The sequence below is a fragment of the Notamacropus eugenii genome, chromosome 3, assembly GCF_028372415.1.
Source record: "Notamacropus eugenii isolate mMacEug1 chromosome 3, mMacEug1.pri_v2, whole genome shotgun sequence".
In the NCBI taxonomy this organism is placed as follows: Eukaryota; Metazoa; Chordata; class Mammalia; order Diprotodontia; family Macropodidae; genus Notamacropus; species Notamacropus eugenii.
Window position 1 is genome coordinate 227,619,041 of NC_092874.1, and position 13,443 is coordinate 227,632,483.

Consider the following 13,443-nt stretch of genomic DNA (forward strand, 5'->3'; position numbering starts at 1 on the left):
ACCCAGGCGTTGGCAGGAGCCACTCTGTGACAAAAATAGATCTAAGCCTGGCCTCTTTCCCAGACTGAGATCAGTATTTCCAACTGTCTACTGGACATTTTCACCTGATTGTCCCACTAGACCATTAAATTCAGTGCGTTCAAAGCAGGACTCATTCCCTTCTCCTTTAAATCCATTCCTCATTCTAACGTTTATTTCTGTTAATGGTACCACCATTTTTTTTTCAGTAACCAGCTTGAAAGGTACATCATATTTTACTCCTGAATCAACCTACTCACCAAGTTCTGTTAATTCTCTCTCTACATCACCAAATGTTAAAACTCGAGGGGCCTTAGAAATCATCTGGTCCAATCCCCAATCATTTTATAGATGAGGAAATTGAGGCCTTTTATTTCCCAGCAACTACCACCCTACTTCAAATCCTTGTGACTGCTCACCTATACTATTGTTACAACTGGTCTCTCACCCTTGTTGACAGATCATAGCATCATAGATTTTGGAGCCAGAAGGGGTCTTAGAGACCATTCACCTCCTTTCACAAATAAGGAAACTGAAGCCCAGAGATGTCACATGACTTGCTCTGGATTCTATAGCTTAGTGTCTAGGGCAGGACTCAAACCCAGATCTCTCTGACTCCAAGTCTGGATTCTATCAACTATAACATGCTACCTCTAAGATTAATCTTCTTAAAGCATAACTAATCATTTCACTCCCTAACTCTTGGAGCTTCAATAAATCTCCACTGCTTTGTGGATAAAATCCAGACTCCTTCCTCATTCACCTTCGGGATTTTATTTCTTACCACTCCCATTCACGTACTCTATATTCTAGTCAAACTGGACCATTGATTTGCTTTTTTCCATCTCTTCTTAAAAATATTTTATTAGAACTAACATTGAACATTAATTAAAACAACTAAACTAGTTTAGTAACCATATACATCAAAATAACAAGACACATGGACCCCACTCCATCTTTGCTCGTACCATCATTCTTACCTCTGCCTTCTGAACTCCTACCCACCCTTCAAAGTTGGGCTCTGGAGACACCTGATGGAGGTGTCCCTGCTTCCCCCAGAGGGATGTGATCTCTCCCCCTACCCTCTTTTTTGTAAATATGGCACTGATCAAACCCTGCCTTTTACTGATAGATGCTTATATGTATTATCCATTTTTTCCCCTGCTAACTCTTTGAGTACAGAGAATATATCTTTGTCTCCTCCTCAGTTCCTAGCATGGTACGTTGCACACAGTAGGCATTCAATAAATGTTAAGAGAAATGAATGAATGAATGGATGAATAAAAATGGACGGAACGGGGTGAGGACCAGTAGGGGTCTTACATAGCCATAGGTGAGGTTCCCTTTGGGTACTCCAGCCACAAAGTCTGCAAGCAGGAAAGAAAAAGTTTAGGAAAGCAGGGAGGGAAAGGGCATTCGAGGCTTTAATCCTTGTCTCTTCCAGGTTTGAGGCCTATAACCCCTCTCCCACTCATCTCCCACAGAATCCTGGGCCTGGGAGCATCCTTACCCTCTGTGGCATCCCCGTTGAATTCACCCACAGCCACTGCATATCCTATGGGACACAATGGACAGGGAGGTTGGCATTTGTACTCTGAGGAGTCTTCTCTTTGCCCCTACTCCTCCTTAATTCCCACCTGGCCCACTTGGTAGTGAGAGTATTGATGTAAGTTTTGAATAACACTCTCCGAATAGTCATGTGTAGTGGTAGTGCCAATACTGTGCCCATTTTACAGATGGGAGAACCGAGGCCCAGAAAGGTGAAATCACTTGTTCAAAGTAAATTTTGGAGCTAGGATGTGACACCAGGTCTCTCTGAATCCTGAATTCTTCCTGTTACACCGAGTTGTTTCCCTTGCTACTCAAAAAGAATAATAGTCGCTGTTTATATGTCGTTTTAGGGTTCGTGAGGAGTTTAACATGTTTTATTTCACATATCTTTAATGGGTGATCCTCATGACCACTCTAGGGGGGTAGATGCTATTATGTACAGATGAGGAGACTAAAGCTGAAAGTGGTTAAGTGACTTGCCCATAGCAAGTGTCTGAGTTGGGATTTGAACTCAGATCTTCCTGACTCTCAGTCTAACAGCCTTAGGTACCTATCTGCCTCAAGAGTAGGCTCTTCACAATCAGCCAGTCCTAGGAATGGAGTAGATAAAGGCAGAGACCTATAGATAGAAGAGGGGGAGGAGAGGGACCAAGCCCTCATACTATTCATGGAGTGTGGGGCAAGGAGAAGCTGGAGTTTTCTGAATGTCCCCCCTCTGCAGATTCAAGCCACCTTCTTCACTCACCCAGGTAGCTGTCATCATAGGTAGAGCTGGCCTGTCGTGTCTGCAACTGTCCCCGAACTTCAGTGATCAGATACTCTGGGTAGTAGGACTCTGCAATTTGCTCCTGGGTAGCTGATAGGATCTGCCCTGGATGGTAAGAGGAAGGTGAGAGGGGAGGTGGGGGGAAAGCTAGAGGGAGTTCAGAAATAGGACACAGAGCTAGACAAAGGGGCTGAGAGCTCACTGGGCAAAGGTCCAAGTCATAGGCCAGGGCTCACCTTGCCAGTAGTAGCTACCAGGTCCTCCCAGCAACACACGTCCTGTCTGTGAGGGCAGAAGAATAGGGGCAGGGGTTGTGAAATGTACCCAATGCTTGTTCCCAACCTGATTGTGCCCTCCCTTCTCCCATCTTCCTTACCTTGGTAAATTCTGCACTGAAACCCCCTTGGCAGTAACCTTGCCCTGTGGCAGAGCTAAAGTCTGCAGGGAGAGAGGAGGTACAGTATAGACAGTTATCCAACAAGGGAAGGGGCAGAAAGAAGGTTTGGCAAGCAGAGGAGGAACAGTGTAGATAGTTACCCAACTAGGGAAGGGGCAGAGAGAAGTAGATTTGGTAAGCAGAAGAAGAACAAGGGAAGAGGGTGAGAAGGGAGGGAGTCATGGGGGGATCAAGGGTGGCACAGTCAGGGAATTTTAGTATTTACAACAGAAGGGACCTTAGAGATCATCTGGTTCGACTCTCTCATTGTACAGAACAGAAAACTAAGACCCAGAAGGGTGAAGGAACTTGTCCAAGGTCACAAAGGTAGATCTTTTGACTCCAGAACCACTGTTCCAAATTGCTTCCTAGTTATCATAAGCAGGAAAGGGTTTGAAGGATATGGTGTCCCAGGTCTGTCCCCACCCGGCAAACCATGCTCTGGTTCTCCTTTCACCCATACCTGAGCGACAGGGTGAGTATTCCAGGAACCGGGTGAAGTTGTCCACAGACAGGTAGCAGGTACCCACTGGGTCACTCAGGGCTTCCTTCTCTGTGCGCCAGCTATACAAGGGGGCACAGGCCTGTGGACACAAAAAGGTACTGCTCAGCTAGGATTCAACTCCCTAGCCCTGACTGGCTCGCACCCTACCTCCCTGCCATGCCCACTGGGCCCCTCACCAGGATGGAAGAACCATGGGCTCGGACTGTGGCCCCAAACCATTGCAGGGACTTATACTCCACAGGCTCTTCCCCTTCAGGACTGGACAAAGATGATTCCAGGGGCCGAGAGCCTGAGAGGGAAGGATGAGATAGGCAGAATTTCAATACTCCTCTGTCCCACTAGAGGTCTCTGCCCTCTGGCTGGGGATCCCCAAGCACCTTCTAGCCCTGGACCTTCCTGAGTCACTGGCAGACAGACTGGAGGAAGAGGATCTCTGAGAGACAGTTTCCTAGTCTGACTCACCCCTCCCCATTCAGAGAGGGATTTCCAGAGTTTTCCATCATGCTTCCCCTCCCCTGACCTCTCCAATAAAGTAGGGGTCAAGATGCCTTGATTCAGCCAAGCTGTCCAGGGTTAGAGTTGGGAGAGTCTGAGAATTTGGAGGCAATGAAGAAATCCCCCAGGTCAGGGATCTGTGCAACTGATTCCCCCCACCCCCAACTATTTGTGCCTATGTGCTTTATCTTATACATTCTTATATCTTTGTATATACAGATATATTATATATTTGTCATACTGGGCCATGTGATGGATATGAAGGTGAATAAGGCTCTCTCTGCCCTCAAGGAGCTTATAGTCTATCGACATTCACAAAGAACCATAACACAACCATAACACAAAGTGCTTAAGAGTGTCCACAAGGAGAACGTAGAGGAGAGGTGGTCCAGCTAGGGTAATGTGTCAGTCTTCAGCTGGCATTAAGCTAAACAATAAAGCATGGGGAGGATTTTAAAAGGCCCAGCAAGAAATGGGAACAAGAGTTGAAGGTGAGGAGGGAAAAGGGGAAGGCACAAAGAACTGTACTGAGCAAAGGTAGGGAGGTAGGAAAGTACAGGATGCCTTAGGGAAACTGAGTCTTCATGGAGAGATGGCTGAAACATAAAGAAGGCAAAGGCTAGTCATAGTAGATAAGTCTAGACAAGTGAGTTTCAATCAGGTGATAAGGAAAATGGGGAGCTAGTGAAAGCTTTTGAGCAGGGGAGTAACATGATCAAAGCAGTGCTTTGAAAATACATCTGAGGTTCATGAAAAGAGTTAGTGTGGGGAGAACCTGGAGGTAGGAAAATGAGTTGAGTCTGAGTGAGGAATGAGAGAAGGGGGTGGATGCAGAGATATTTTCTGGGGCAGAATTTATTAAAGAGCACTCGGTCAGCATCTCTCCTTTTTGTCTTGTATCTCTCTCTCTCTCTCTCTCTCTCTGCCTTGTCATCTCCATCTCTGCACACTATCTCTCTTCTGTCCCTGATCCCCTCTAGCTCTTTCCTTATATATCTATCTTTCAGTTTTTTGTGGATTTCTCCTAAATTCATATCTCTGTATTTCTCCCCTTCCTGTTCTTATTTCAGTTTCTGTCTTACTTTCTCAATATCTATTTCCCGACAGTTCTTTTTGCCTCCCCCATCATCATTTGTCGCCTGTTTATCATTTCGATTGCATGTTTATCTTCTCGCTGACTTTCTTCCCAGCTATCCCTGTCTCTATGGCTTTTCTTGTTCCTGTCCCCCTCACTGTCTGGGTCTCTGCCTCTACTCTGGCCTCCCTGAGTTGTGGGTGATTCAGGGGAAATGAGAGCCACATGTTTCTGAATCATGCCCGCCCCGCCTCGCCAAGGCTGGGCTGGGAACACATCGTCAGTGCCACTGGCAGAAGCCACACAAGGAGCCAGGGAAAAGATGAAGGGCTGAAAGGAAGACGGGATGGCTTCTCCCAGCCTGATCCAAGGCATCAAACCTAGGCATCTTCTGTCCTCTTGCTCCCCTCCCACCAGTACCTGCTCCCTAGGCTAGTCTGGCCCCATCCCTTCCCTCAGGCCCCATTCTCTAGACTCATCCTCCCCAAACTCCACCCTCTTATCTATCCCCACCCAAGACCCGCCCCCTTGTCCCAGCCCCAATCCATTACCTTTACGGTCGAACTCAATGGGGGTGCATTGGGCAGAGTTGGGGCCCCAAGGGCAGAGGTAGACGGCACCACCCTGCAGGACCCCTGGCTGGCTTGTGTTGGCCTTGGGAGCACCCACCAGGACACTGACCCTGTGGGAAGGGGCTAATCAGGGGGTGGGGTAGCTCCCCAGCGCTGGCACCCTCCTCAACCCCCTTCTCCCTCCCACTTCCTGTCCCTTTGCCCTTATCACCTCTAGGTCTCAGAACTTTACCATACGAACAGACCTTAGAGATTGTTAAAATAAGGAAGATTCTTTTAAAAGGATAGCTCATTTCTATAATGTTTTGCCATTTACAAAATATTATTTAAAAATTTAACCCCACTTTACAGACGAGGAAACTGAGTCCTAGAGAAAAGAAATTCTTTGCCAAGGGACATACAATTAATTATTTGTAAGGCTTTCCGACTTCCAGTCCCAGACTCTTTGTACTACATACCACCTTGCTTCCTTGCCCCATCTATTCTTATTCCACCTTCTCCCATCTTACCCCTCTCCCCCCATATCCTCTCCTTGCTCCTTGATCCATTTCCTATGATTCTAGACCTCATGGTCTTCTATTATGGTCTTCTAAGACAAGAAGAACCCAGGAGTCCAGACCCTGGGGCCAGGGAGGGGCAGGTACCCACTGGCTGGGTATTTATATCTTGGGAGATGCCACAGATGCCAGAGGCACAAGCTGGATGGAGCCAGGAAGTCCCCATGTGCTGCTGTCACTAACCTCCTCCCCTCTTCTCCCCCCCCAACATCCCCGCCTCACACATCCCTTCCTACATCCCAACCCTGCCAGTCCCTCCTGTACTCACTCACTCCCTCCTCCAGAATTCCCAGAGGGTTGTGCAGGACCCACTATCCCCTATGAATTGTTGTCTCTCATCTTACAGGCCACCAACTCTCTGACTTTACCCAGCCACCTCTCCTCTGCCTCCTGAAGCCAAAACCCCTCCCAGGGCCTGGATCCATCCAGCCTCCCAGCCTAGGGAGAATGGGAGGAAAATGTGAGTCCTGAAAATGGGAAAGGAGAGAAGAGAGAGAGAGAGAGAGAGGAGCTAGGAGGTGAAGTGAAGGGGCAGAGAAGGGCTTCTGCCTGGCCCAATTTCACCCCTCACTGAACTCCTGGGCTTGAGGGCTTGGACTCCTGAAGGCTCCTTTCCCATCTCAACTCCTGGCTATATTCCTACCTTCACACTGCATCACCATTGAGCTTCCTTCCTGCTTCTGCCTTCTGTGTCCCCAAAAAACCATCAATTGTACCTCAGTTTGGGGGACAAGGGGCTGTGCTTGTGGTCAGAGCAAAGGGGATTTTTCTGGTTTCCTTTCTGTGCCAGGCAGTTTCTCTGTCACTGTATTCCTCTTCTCTGAAGCAGCTCCTCTGCCCTCTGCTCCTTCGTCTCATCTTATCTGTTTGTATCCATCTGTCTGCCTGCTTGCCAGTCTCTGTCTATCCTGTCTGTCTGTCCTGCCTGTCTTTCCTCCTTGTGTGTCTTTGTCTCTCTGTCCCCTATCCTGTCTGTTTGTCTGTCCTGTCTTTTCTCTTTGTGTGCCTCTTTGTCTCTCTGTCCCCTATCTTGTCTGTCTGTCCTGCCCACCTATCTGTCTTTCCTCATTGTGTGCCTCTTTGTCTATCCATCCCCTATCCTGCCTGTCCCTTCTTGTCTGTCACCATGTGACATTTGGCTTTGCCACCCCCACACCCTCTATCTCACCATCAGTTTTCTTCTCTTCTGTTTCTCTTGGTTTTTGTCATTGCACTTTGTCTCTTCTTCTTCTGTGCCTGCTGTAGCTCCATCCCTCTCCCTTTGTTTCTATTATCACTTGTTTGTGTCTCTCTTTCCCTACTCTCTGCCCTGCCAGCTCTCCCTGCCCCATCTTTTCCCCTAAGGTCCAGTTGTCCTCTCTGGCCTAGGCAGTGAGCGGCTCATTCTAATCAGGCAAGCTACCTTCCTTTCTGAACCAAAATCCCTCTGAGGGGCAAGATCCTAGAACCCAGATACCTAGTCCTGGCTCCAGGGAGGAAAGCATGAATCTCAAGGTGCGTTAGAGCTATAAATAGAGCCAGAAGGAAAAGACAGGGACAGCCAGCATTGCTCATGGAAGGGTCTAGGAGTTGGGACACGAGCTCAAGGGCAGCAACGAACAGATAGAAGAGGGTGAGTTAACTGGAATTACAGTTTATAGGGACAGAAGAAGGGGTGGGGTAAAGGAAGGTAATGGAGGAAAGGGATGGGGAGGGTTAGTGTTGTTTCAAGGAGAGAAAATATTTACTACTGGTTGTTTCCTGTTTGTTTCCAACTTCTCACTACTCCATTTGTCTCCCATCCTTCCTCTCTCCTCTGCCTGGATCTCCTGGGCTCTGCTACTAGGGTCATTGGTGGCATGACAAAGGGGCACTTTAAACTGTCTTTCAATGGAAATCTGGAGCCTTGCCCTCTGAGATGAGTGTTGGTTCTGGCATAAACTCAGGCTCTGATTCTCACAGAACTGGCACCTGACTCTGGCCAGAGAACAGTGCAGGCTGGGGTTGGAAGTCAGGCCTGGGCAATGTCAGGTCACCAAGTCTGGGTGCATAGCCCCACTGAAGTTGAAGGGTGGGTGATGAGATCTCTTCCCCACCAATTTATCCAGCCCCTCTACTATGTGGAGCAGCCCAATGAGAGAGTTTCCGATTCATTGGAGAAGATAATTTGGGACAACACAGGAAAAGTGTTTCTAGAGCAAAGCCTGTGACACTCAGGGAGGTAAGACCTAGGTTTGGATGGACTCCTGAAGTCACAGGCAGGCAAGCCTGCACACAATGCCACAATGACTCAAATATGGTCCTGGGTACCTTTGCCCCTTCCTATGCCCACTCCCTAACCCCTTCCTTATCCCAGGTCCTGTTTCTTATATCCCAGGACCCCAAAACTCCTAAATTCCCAGAATCATAATATAGAATCCTACACTTAGGAGAGCTCTTACAGATCATCTAATACACCTCTCCCACCGCTAATTTATATATCAGGAAAATGAAACCTAGTAGATGATGTGACCTGCCCCAGGTCCCCCAAATTAGAGTTTTCAGGCTAGAACCCAGGGCTTCAGACTTCCAGTCCAATTCTTCTTCCAATTTAACATAAAACCACTTCATTTCTCTCTCCCCAGTCAAGCTATTGATTAACAAGCCTGTTCAATACAAGGTTATTTATTGTCTGACTCCATTGACCTGAACAAGGTCAGGGGACTGGGCAGTGTCCAGGGAATGTGGATGTCTACCTCCCTCAGGACCCATCAGTAACATTAACCAGCACTTGGTTGGGTTTGTGTCCTGGTTCCATTAATCCCTGGAGGCAGGGTTTAAGAGGGGAAATTCTACAACTTAGCCCACCCTAAAAAATCCTTCCAAAGTAAAGCAGTATACAGATGACTGAGGCGTAGAACAAAGGAGTCCCATTCCAGGCTCAGTGGCTATCGGGAGGGGATGGGGTCAGAATCTTTATCCCCAAACCCTACCTCTGGGACCCTCCTTAGGGTCCACCAGGAGAAACGACCCCAGGGGTGATGGGAAGGGGGATATAGTTGAGAGGTGCTCTCCCTCCCCTGAGAAGTCAGGAGCCATCTGGCTCCTCATGAGAGTCAGGGGCTCAAGGGTGTGTGTACCTAGGCTGGAAGAAGGCAGGGAGATAAGATGTGTCGCCATGCTTTGAGGAAGGGTTTTAGAGAATGACTGAGAGAGAGGTGGAGAGGCAAAAAGGGAAAGTCATTTCCTTGGGGTTCAGGCTATCTGGGTGTGGGCTGCTCCTCCTCTTCCTTTCTCCCCTGGCCCCAACAGGAACCAAAGAATCCTGATTTCCATTTCAGTCTTTTTTTCTCCACTTTATAGCTCCTTTTAAAAACACACCTGGGAACTCTCTACCCCATCCCTGCCCCTTCTCTTCCTCGAAGAGCCTAGGTGTCCTTCTCTCTTTCCCTCATCTCCTCCCTAGAGCTCCAGCTCCTCCATTACTTTTCTTCCCTCCCAGCAGAACCCTGGCCACAGGGAAGTAGCTCCCTTTCTTCCTGCCCCACTGGAGATGTGGGGGAGGATGGGGGGGTTGGGGGAAATCGGGCCTGGCAGAGGTCCCAGGCCAGGGTGATGCAATGGGGTTTGGGCAAGAGGCCAGAGGGGAGGTGGGGTGGGTGTGGACCTCAACTAGCCCAGAACTAACAGCTGGGGCCTAAGCATCCCCTCCTCTTTCTCACCCTCCTCTCTCCCTCCCCACAGACACCAGGGAAGCCCCCATTTAGGACACCAAATGGGATTAACCCTTTCTTTCCCGTGTGTGTGTGTGTGTGTGTGTGTGTGTGTGTGTGTGTGTTGGGTGGACTCCATGCTATGCTCAATGGGAAGCAGTTCTCCCACAGACTGGGGGGCCAGGGAGAAAAGAGTTCATTGAAGGAGGACATAAGTCTTCAATCAACACCCTTTCTCTAAATCTGGATAAGAAATCTCAGACTCTGGTCTTTCTCAGTCCCTGAGAGAAACCATGCTCGGATCCACACTTGCAGAGACAAGATAAGAACCCTGAACTTCACACCCATCTCAGGTGGGAGGCAGGAGGGGAACACGATGGAAATGCATGGGGAAGATACCATGTTCTTTTGGTACCCAGGGTCTGGGGGCTTCATGTCATCTTGATAGGTTAGTAGTTGGAGGGAGATCTCCTCCTTAAGGCCCTGTTCCCCAGACCCCTCCCTTCCTGCAAGCCTCTTTCCTAGGCTTCCTAAGAAGACAGTTGTCTGGAACCCTAGTTTTCCAATAGGGACCCAGGAGTCCTAGCCCCAGGTCCAGCTCCCACTGTTTGGTTACAGGAAATCAGCTTCTTTCTTCCTCCGGAAAGTGAGAGGAAAAGGGAAGCTGCCTCCCCCGCCCCGCCTGCCGACACATACACACTCACATACACACACACCCGCCCGGGGCTGAGCCCGCCCCCTGTCCTGGCGCCTCCCAACGCCCTAGGTCTCCCCTGGACACCCCCATTCCTGCCCAAGGGTAGCGCTAAGACTTCAGCTGGCCGGGGCTGGAGGGAAGTGAATGACGCCCTGGGGAGGACGCGGGAGAAGAGAAGGAGGCGGCGGTCGCCCCGGGGTCTGCCGGCAGACTGGCGGAGGGGGGAAGAAGGGGGGTGAAGGAAGGAGCCGGGCTCCCCACCCTCAGGCCGACTGACCCCTCTCTCCCTGCCCTGTGCTGCCGCCACCACCACCCTTCTCCGTCCAGGCCACCACTTCCTGACTCCCCCCAAGAAGTTTGCCCCACTCTCTGGCTCCGACCCTCTCCCCCGCCCCCACCCCCACCCCCAGCACAATGGCCAGGTCTAACTCCTGGTCCCCCGGCCCCGCCACAATCGTCTTCCTGGCCTTCGGTGCCCCAGCCTGGCCACCAGTCCTAGACCCCCCAAACTCCAGTCCCTCGGCTCTCTTCCTCTCCTCACCCACCGTTACTGGCCCAGCGCAGACTCCCTAGCCCAGACCCCGTCAGAGTGCTGCCCAGCTTCTTCTCCCCGCACACCTCTCTTAAGTTCCAGGCTCTCTGCACATTCTCTGGACCTAAGTCTTCTCAAACTTCAGCCCCATCCTCTAGCATCCCTTCCCCCCTCTGCATCCCATTGCAGCCCCGGGGGAATCCCAGCTCTAGCCTCACGTTTTCAAACTCTTTCCTTAGTCCCCCCTGTCATCCCCCCCTCATTCAATTCCAGTACCCCCACAAACCCCACTGAATGCCTCTCCCCCCCCCCCCCCCCCCCACACACACATCCGCCGCAGTCTCTCCAAAAATCTGCCCTGGTCCTGGCTCATTTGGCTCTCACTTCTTGATCTAGAAGTCTGCCCCCAGCCTTAGTCCTTTCGGATTCGAGCCCTCGCGTCCGACGTGGTCTCCCTAGAGTTCAGCCTCAGTTCCTCCTCCCCAGCCCCAGCTCTCCTATCTCCAGACCCCTTGCTTCCAAACTCCAACCCCGGTCATTCCAAACTACCCGAATCCCTTCATCCTCCAGCTCCAGTCCGGGTGCCCCGCAGATTTCAATTCTGGCCTCTCCCAATTCCTTCCACTCCTTTTTCCAAGTGGACCAGGGCGCCAATTGCTGCTACACTCACCCTTCGGCCCCGGGACGATAGAACTCCACCGAGAAGCCGAAGAAGGATCCCGCGGGGCCAGTGAGCAGGGCTGGGGCCTCTCCGTCCAAGTTGAAGCCCCCGACTCCAGACTGCAGCAGCAGAAGCAGCAGCAGCAGCAGCAGCAGCAGCAGCAAGGGCGGGCGGAGCAGCAGCAGCCGCAGGAGCCGGTGCCGGGCCCGAGGGCCGGAGCGGAGCAGCCGAGAGTGCCACGGAAACCCAGGAGTCCGGCTCCCCATAGCGCCCGGTCTTCCCTGTCCTGGGGCCACCGACCCGGAGTCGCTTCCTAAACCTCCCAGAGACGAATGACTCAACTCAGGGAGGAGTTTGCCAAACTCCAGGCTGAGCCCTCCCCCCGCCGGCCGGGGGGGCGGGTAGGGGGGCATTCCTGGGTCTTTGCAACGCAGAGCCCACGCTCCCCACCCTGGAGAGGTGGGCTTCCTTTTGCTCCCCTGTTCCTTAGCTACCCAGTGGAGCTGGCCTGGTCTGGACTGGGTTAGACTGGGTAGGTTTAAGTTCTTCCCCCTCCCCTTTTTTTGCTTTCCCCTCTACTCCCTCCTCCTGCTCCTCTCTTCCCTCCCCTCCCCTCCAGAAGTAGAACGTAAACGCACAGGAAAAGGAGTAGGAAAAAGGGAGAGGAGAATTTCCTAATGAGGAAAGGAGCCACCTCAGGAGGGTAGAGGGAGCCAGGGCAGAGCGGGGTGGGGTTGAGGGCCCCCCCTTCTAATCTCTTCATCTCGCTTTCAGGGACCTACCTTCCCGTCACCCTCAAGAGAAAGTCCTTGGGCTGTAGAGAGAAGGGGAACTTCTGGCATTCAGCCAGTTGGGGATTCCCTCTTTGCCTTCCGGGGCCACCAGATGCCTGGGTCCAAGCCAGCTGGGGTTGGGACCCGGGCATTCTAGGTGCCGGGCTCTCTGCACTAGGTTTGGCAAAGAAACGGTTTCTCTAGATCTGAGGCTGCTCTAAGGGCCAGAGCTCCCCTCAAGAGCTGAGGACCCAGGCATCTGATGCCTTTATATTTGGGAATTTCAGATTTCTCCCTTCCTAGCAGGGGAATAAATTGTTGAGGGGGAGCAGGGACTATTTCATTCGAAATTATATTTGTATCTGTATGTGTGTATACATATGTTTCAAGCGAGATTATGTCTGTGTATCAATTATGTATTAATCTACCTATCAGCCTTTGAAAACCTTAAAGTGCTACATAAATTCTATATTCCCTTTTTCTTCATAAACCCAATGCCCAGAACCAAGAGCTGAGGACCCAGGCATCTGATGCCTTTACTTCTGGAAACCTGAGATTTCTCCTTTCCTGGGAGAGGGAATGAATTGTTGAGGGGGAGCAGAGACTGTTTCATTTGAGAGTATATATTATGTATTAGTTATTAATATGTAATGTGTGCAAATATATGTATCTGTACATATATATAGATGTTTCCAATGAGATTATATATTTTGCTTTGCCAACCTTAAAATGCTACATAAATGGGCTATTATATTTTTTCTTTGTGGACTCAGTGCTTAGAACATAGTAGCTGTTTCACATGTGCTTACTGAATTGACTTAAATTGAATTGTGGATGTATGATAGGTGTGTGTTGGAACAGGGAGTGACCTTTCAATCTCCTATCCTTTCGCAGGCAGTTTTTCCTGAAGGACCAAAGGGATCCCCAGGACTCTTTTCCCATCATCTCCTGGCTCTTAAATGCTTTGGATATGGATACTATCCCTTAGCCCCCTGTAAAAACAGGAACAGAAACACACAGGGTGGAAAAGTGGAGGCCCTCTCCCCCTCACCCCCCACAGCTTTTGGCGATGATGTCACCTCCCAGGATTCAGGACTTTATCTCAACCTGGGGGTGGGGGCAGGGACCATGGAA

The 13,443-nt window shown here is 50.5% G+C and overlaps 1 protein-coding gene across 3 annotated transcripts in view; it reads right to left on the reverse strand.

Moving 5' to 3' along the window:
• The window catches only part of ITGA5 (integrin subunit alpha 5), a 32,264-nt gene extending 20,220 nt beyond the window's left edge, over positions 1 to 12,044 (reverse strand). For 2 of the 3 annotated variants that reach the window (XM_072654921.1, XM_072654920.1), the window contains exons 1-9: positions 11,546 to 12,044; positions 5,398 to 5,528; positions 3,453 to 3,565; positions 3,235 to 3,355; positions 2,712 to 2,773; positions 2,572 to 2,617; positions 2,315 to 2,440; positions 1,529 to 1,573; positions 1,342 to 1,385 (exon numbers count right to left, since the gene is read on the reverse strand). In XM_072654921.1, the coding sequence (XP_072511022.1) occupies positions 1,342 to 1,385; positions 1,529 to 1,573; positions 2,315 to 2,440; positions 2,572 to 2,617; positions 2,712 to 2,773; positions 3,235 to 3,355; positions 3,453 to 3,565; positions 5,398 to 5,528; positions 11,546 to 11,949 (1,092 nt within the window). In that variant the 5' untranslated portion in view covers positions 11,950 to 12,044. The remainder of the gene's footprint in view (positions 1 to 1,341; positions 1,386 to 1,528; positions 1,574 to 2,314; positions 2,441 to 2,571; positions 2,618 to 2,711; positions 2,774 to 3,234; positions 3,356 to 3,452; positions 3,566 to 5,397; positions 5,529 to 11,545) is intronic. The other variant, XM_072654922.1, reaches the window with a different exon arrangement.
• Positions 12,045 to 13,443: the final 1,399 nt, after the last annotated feature.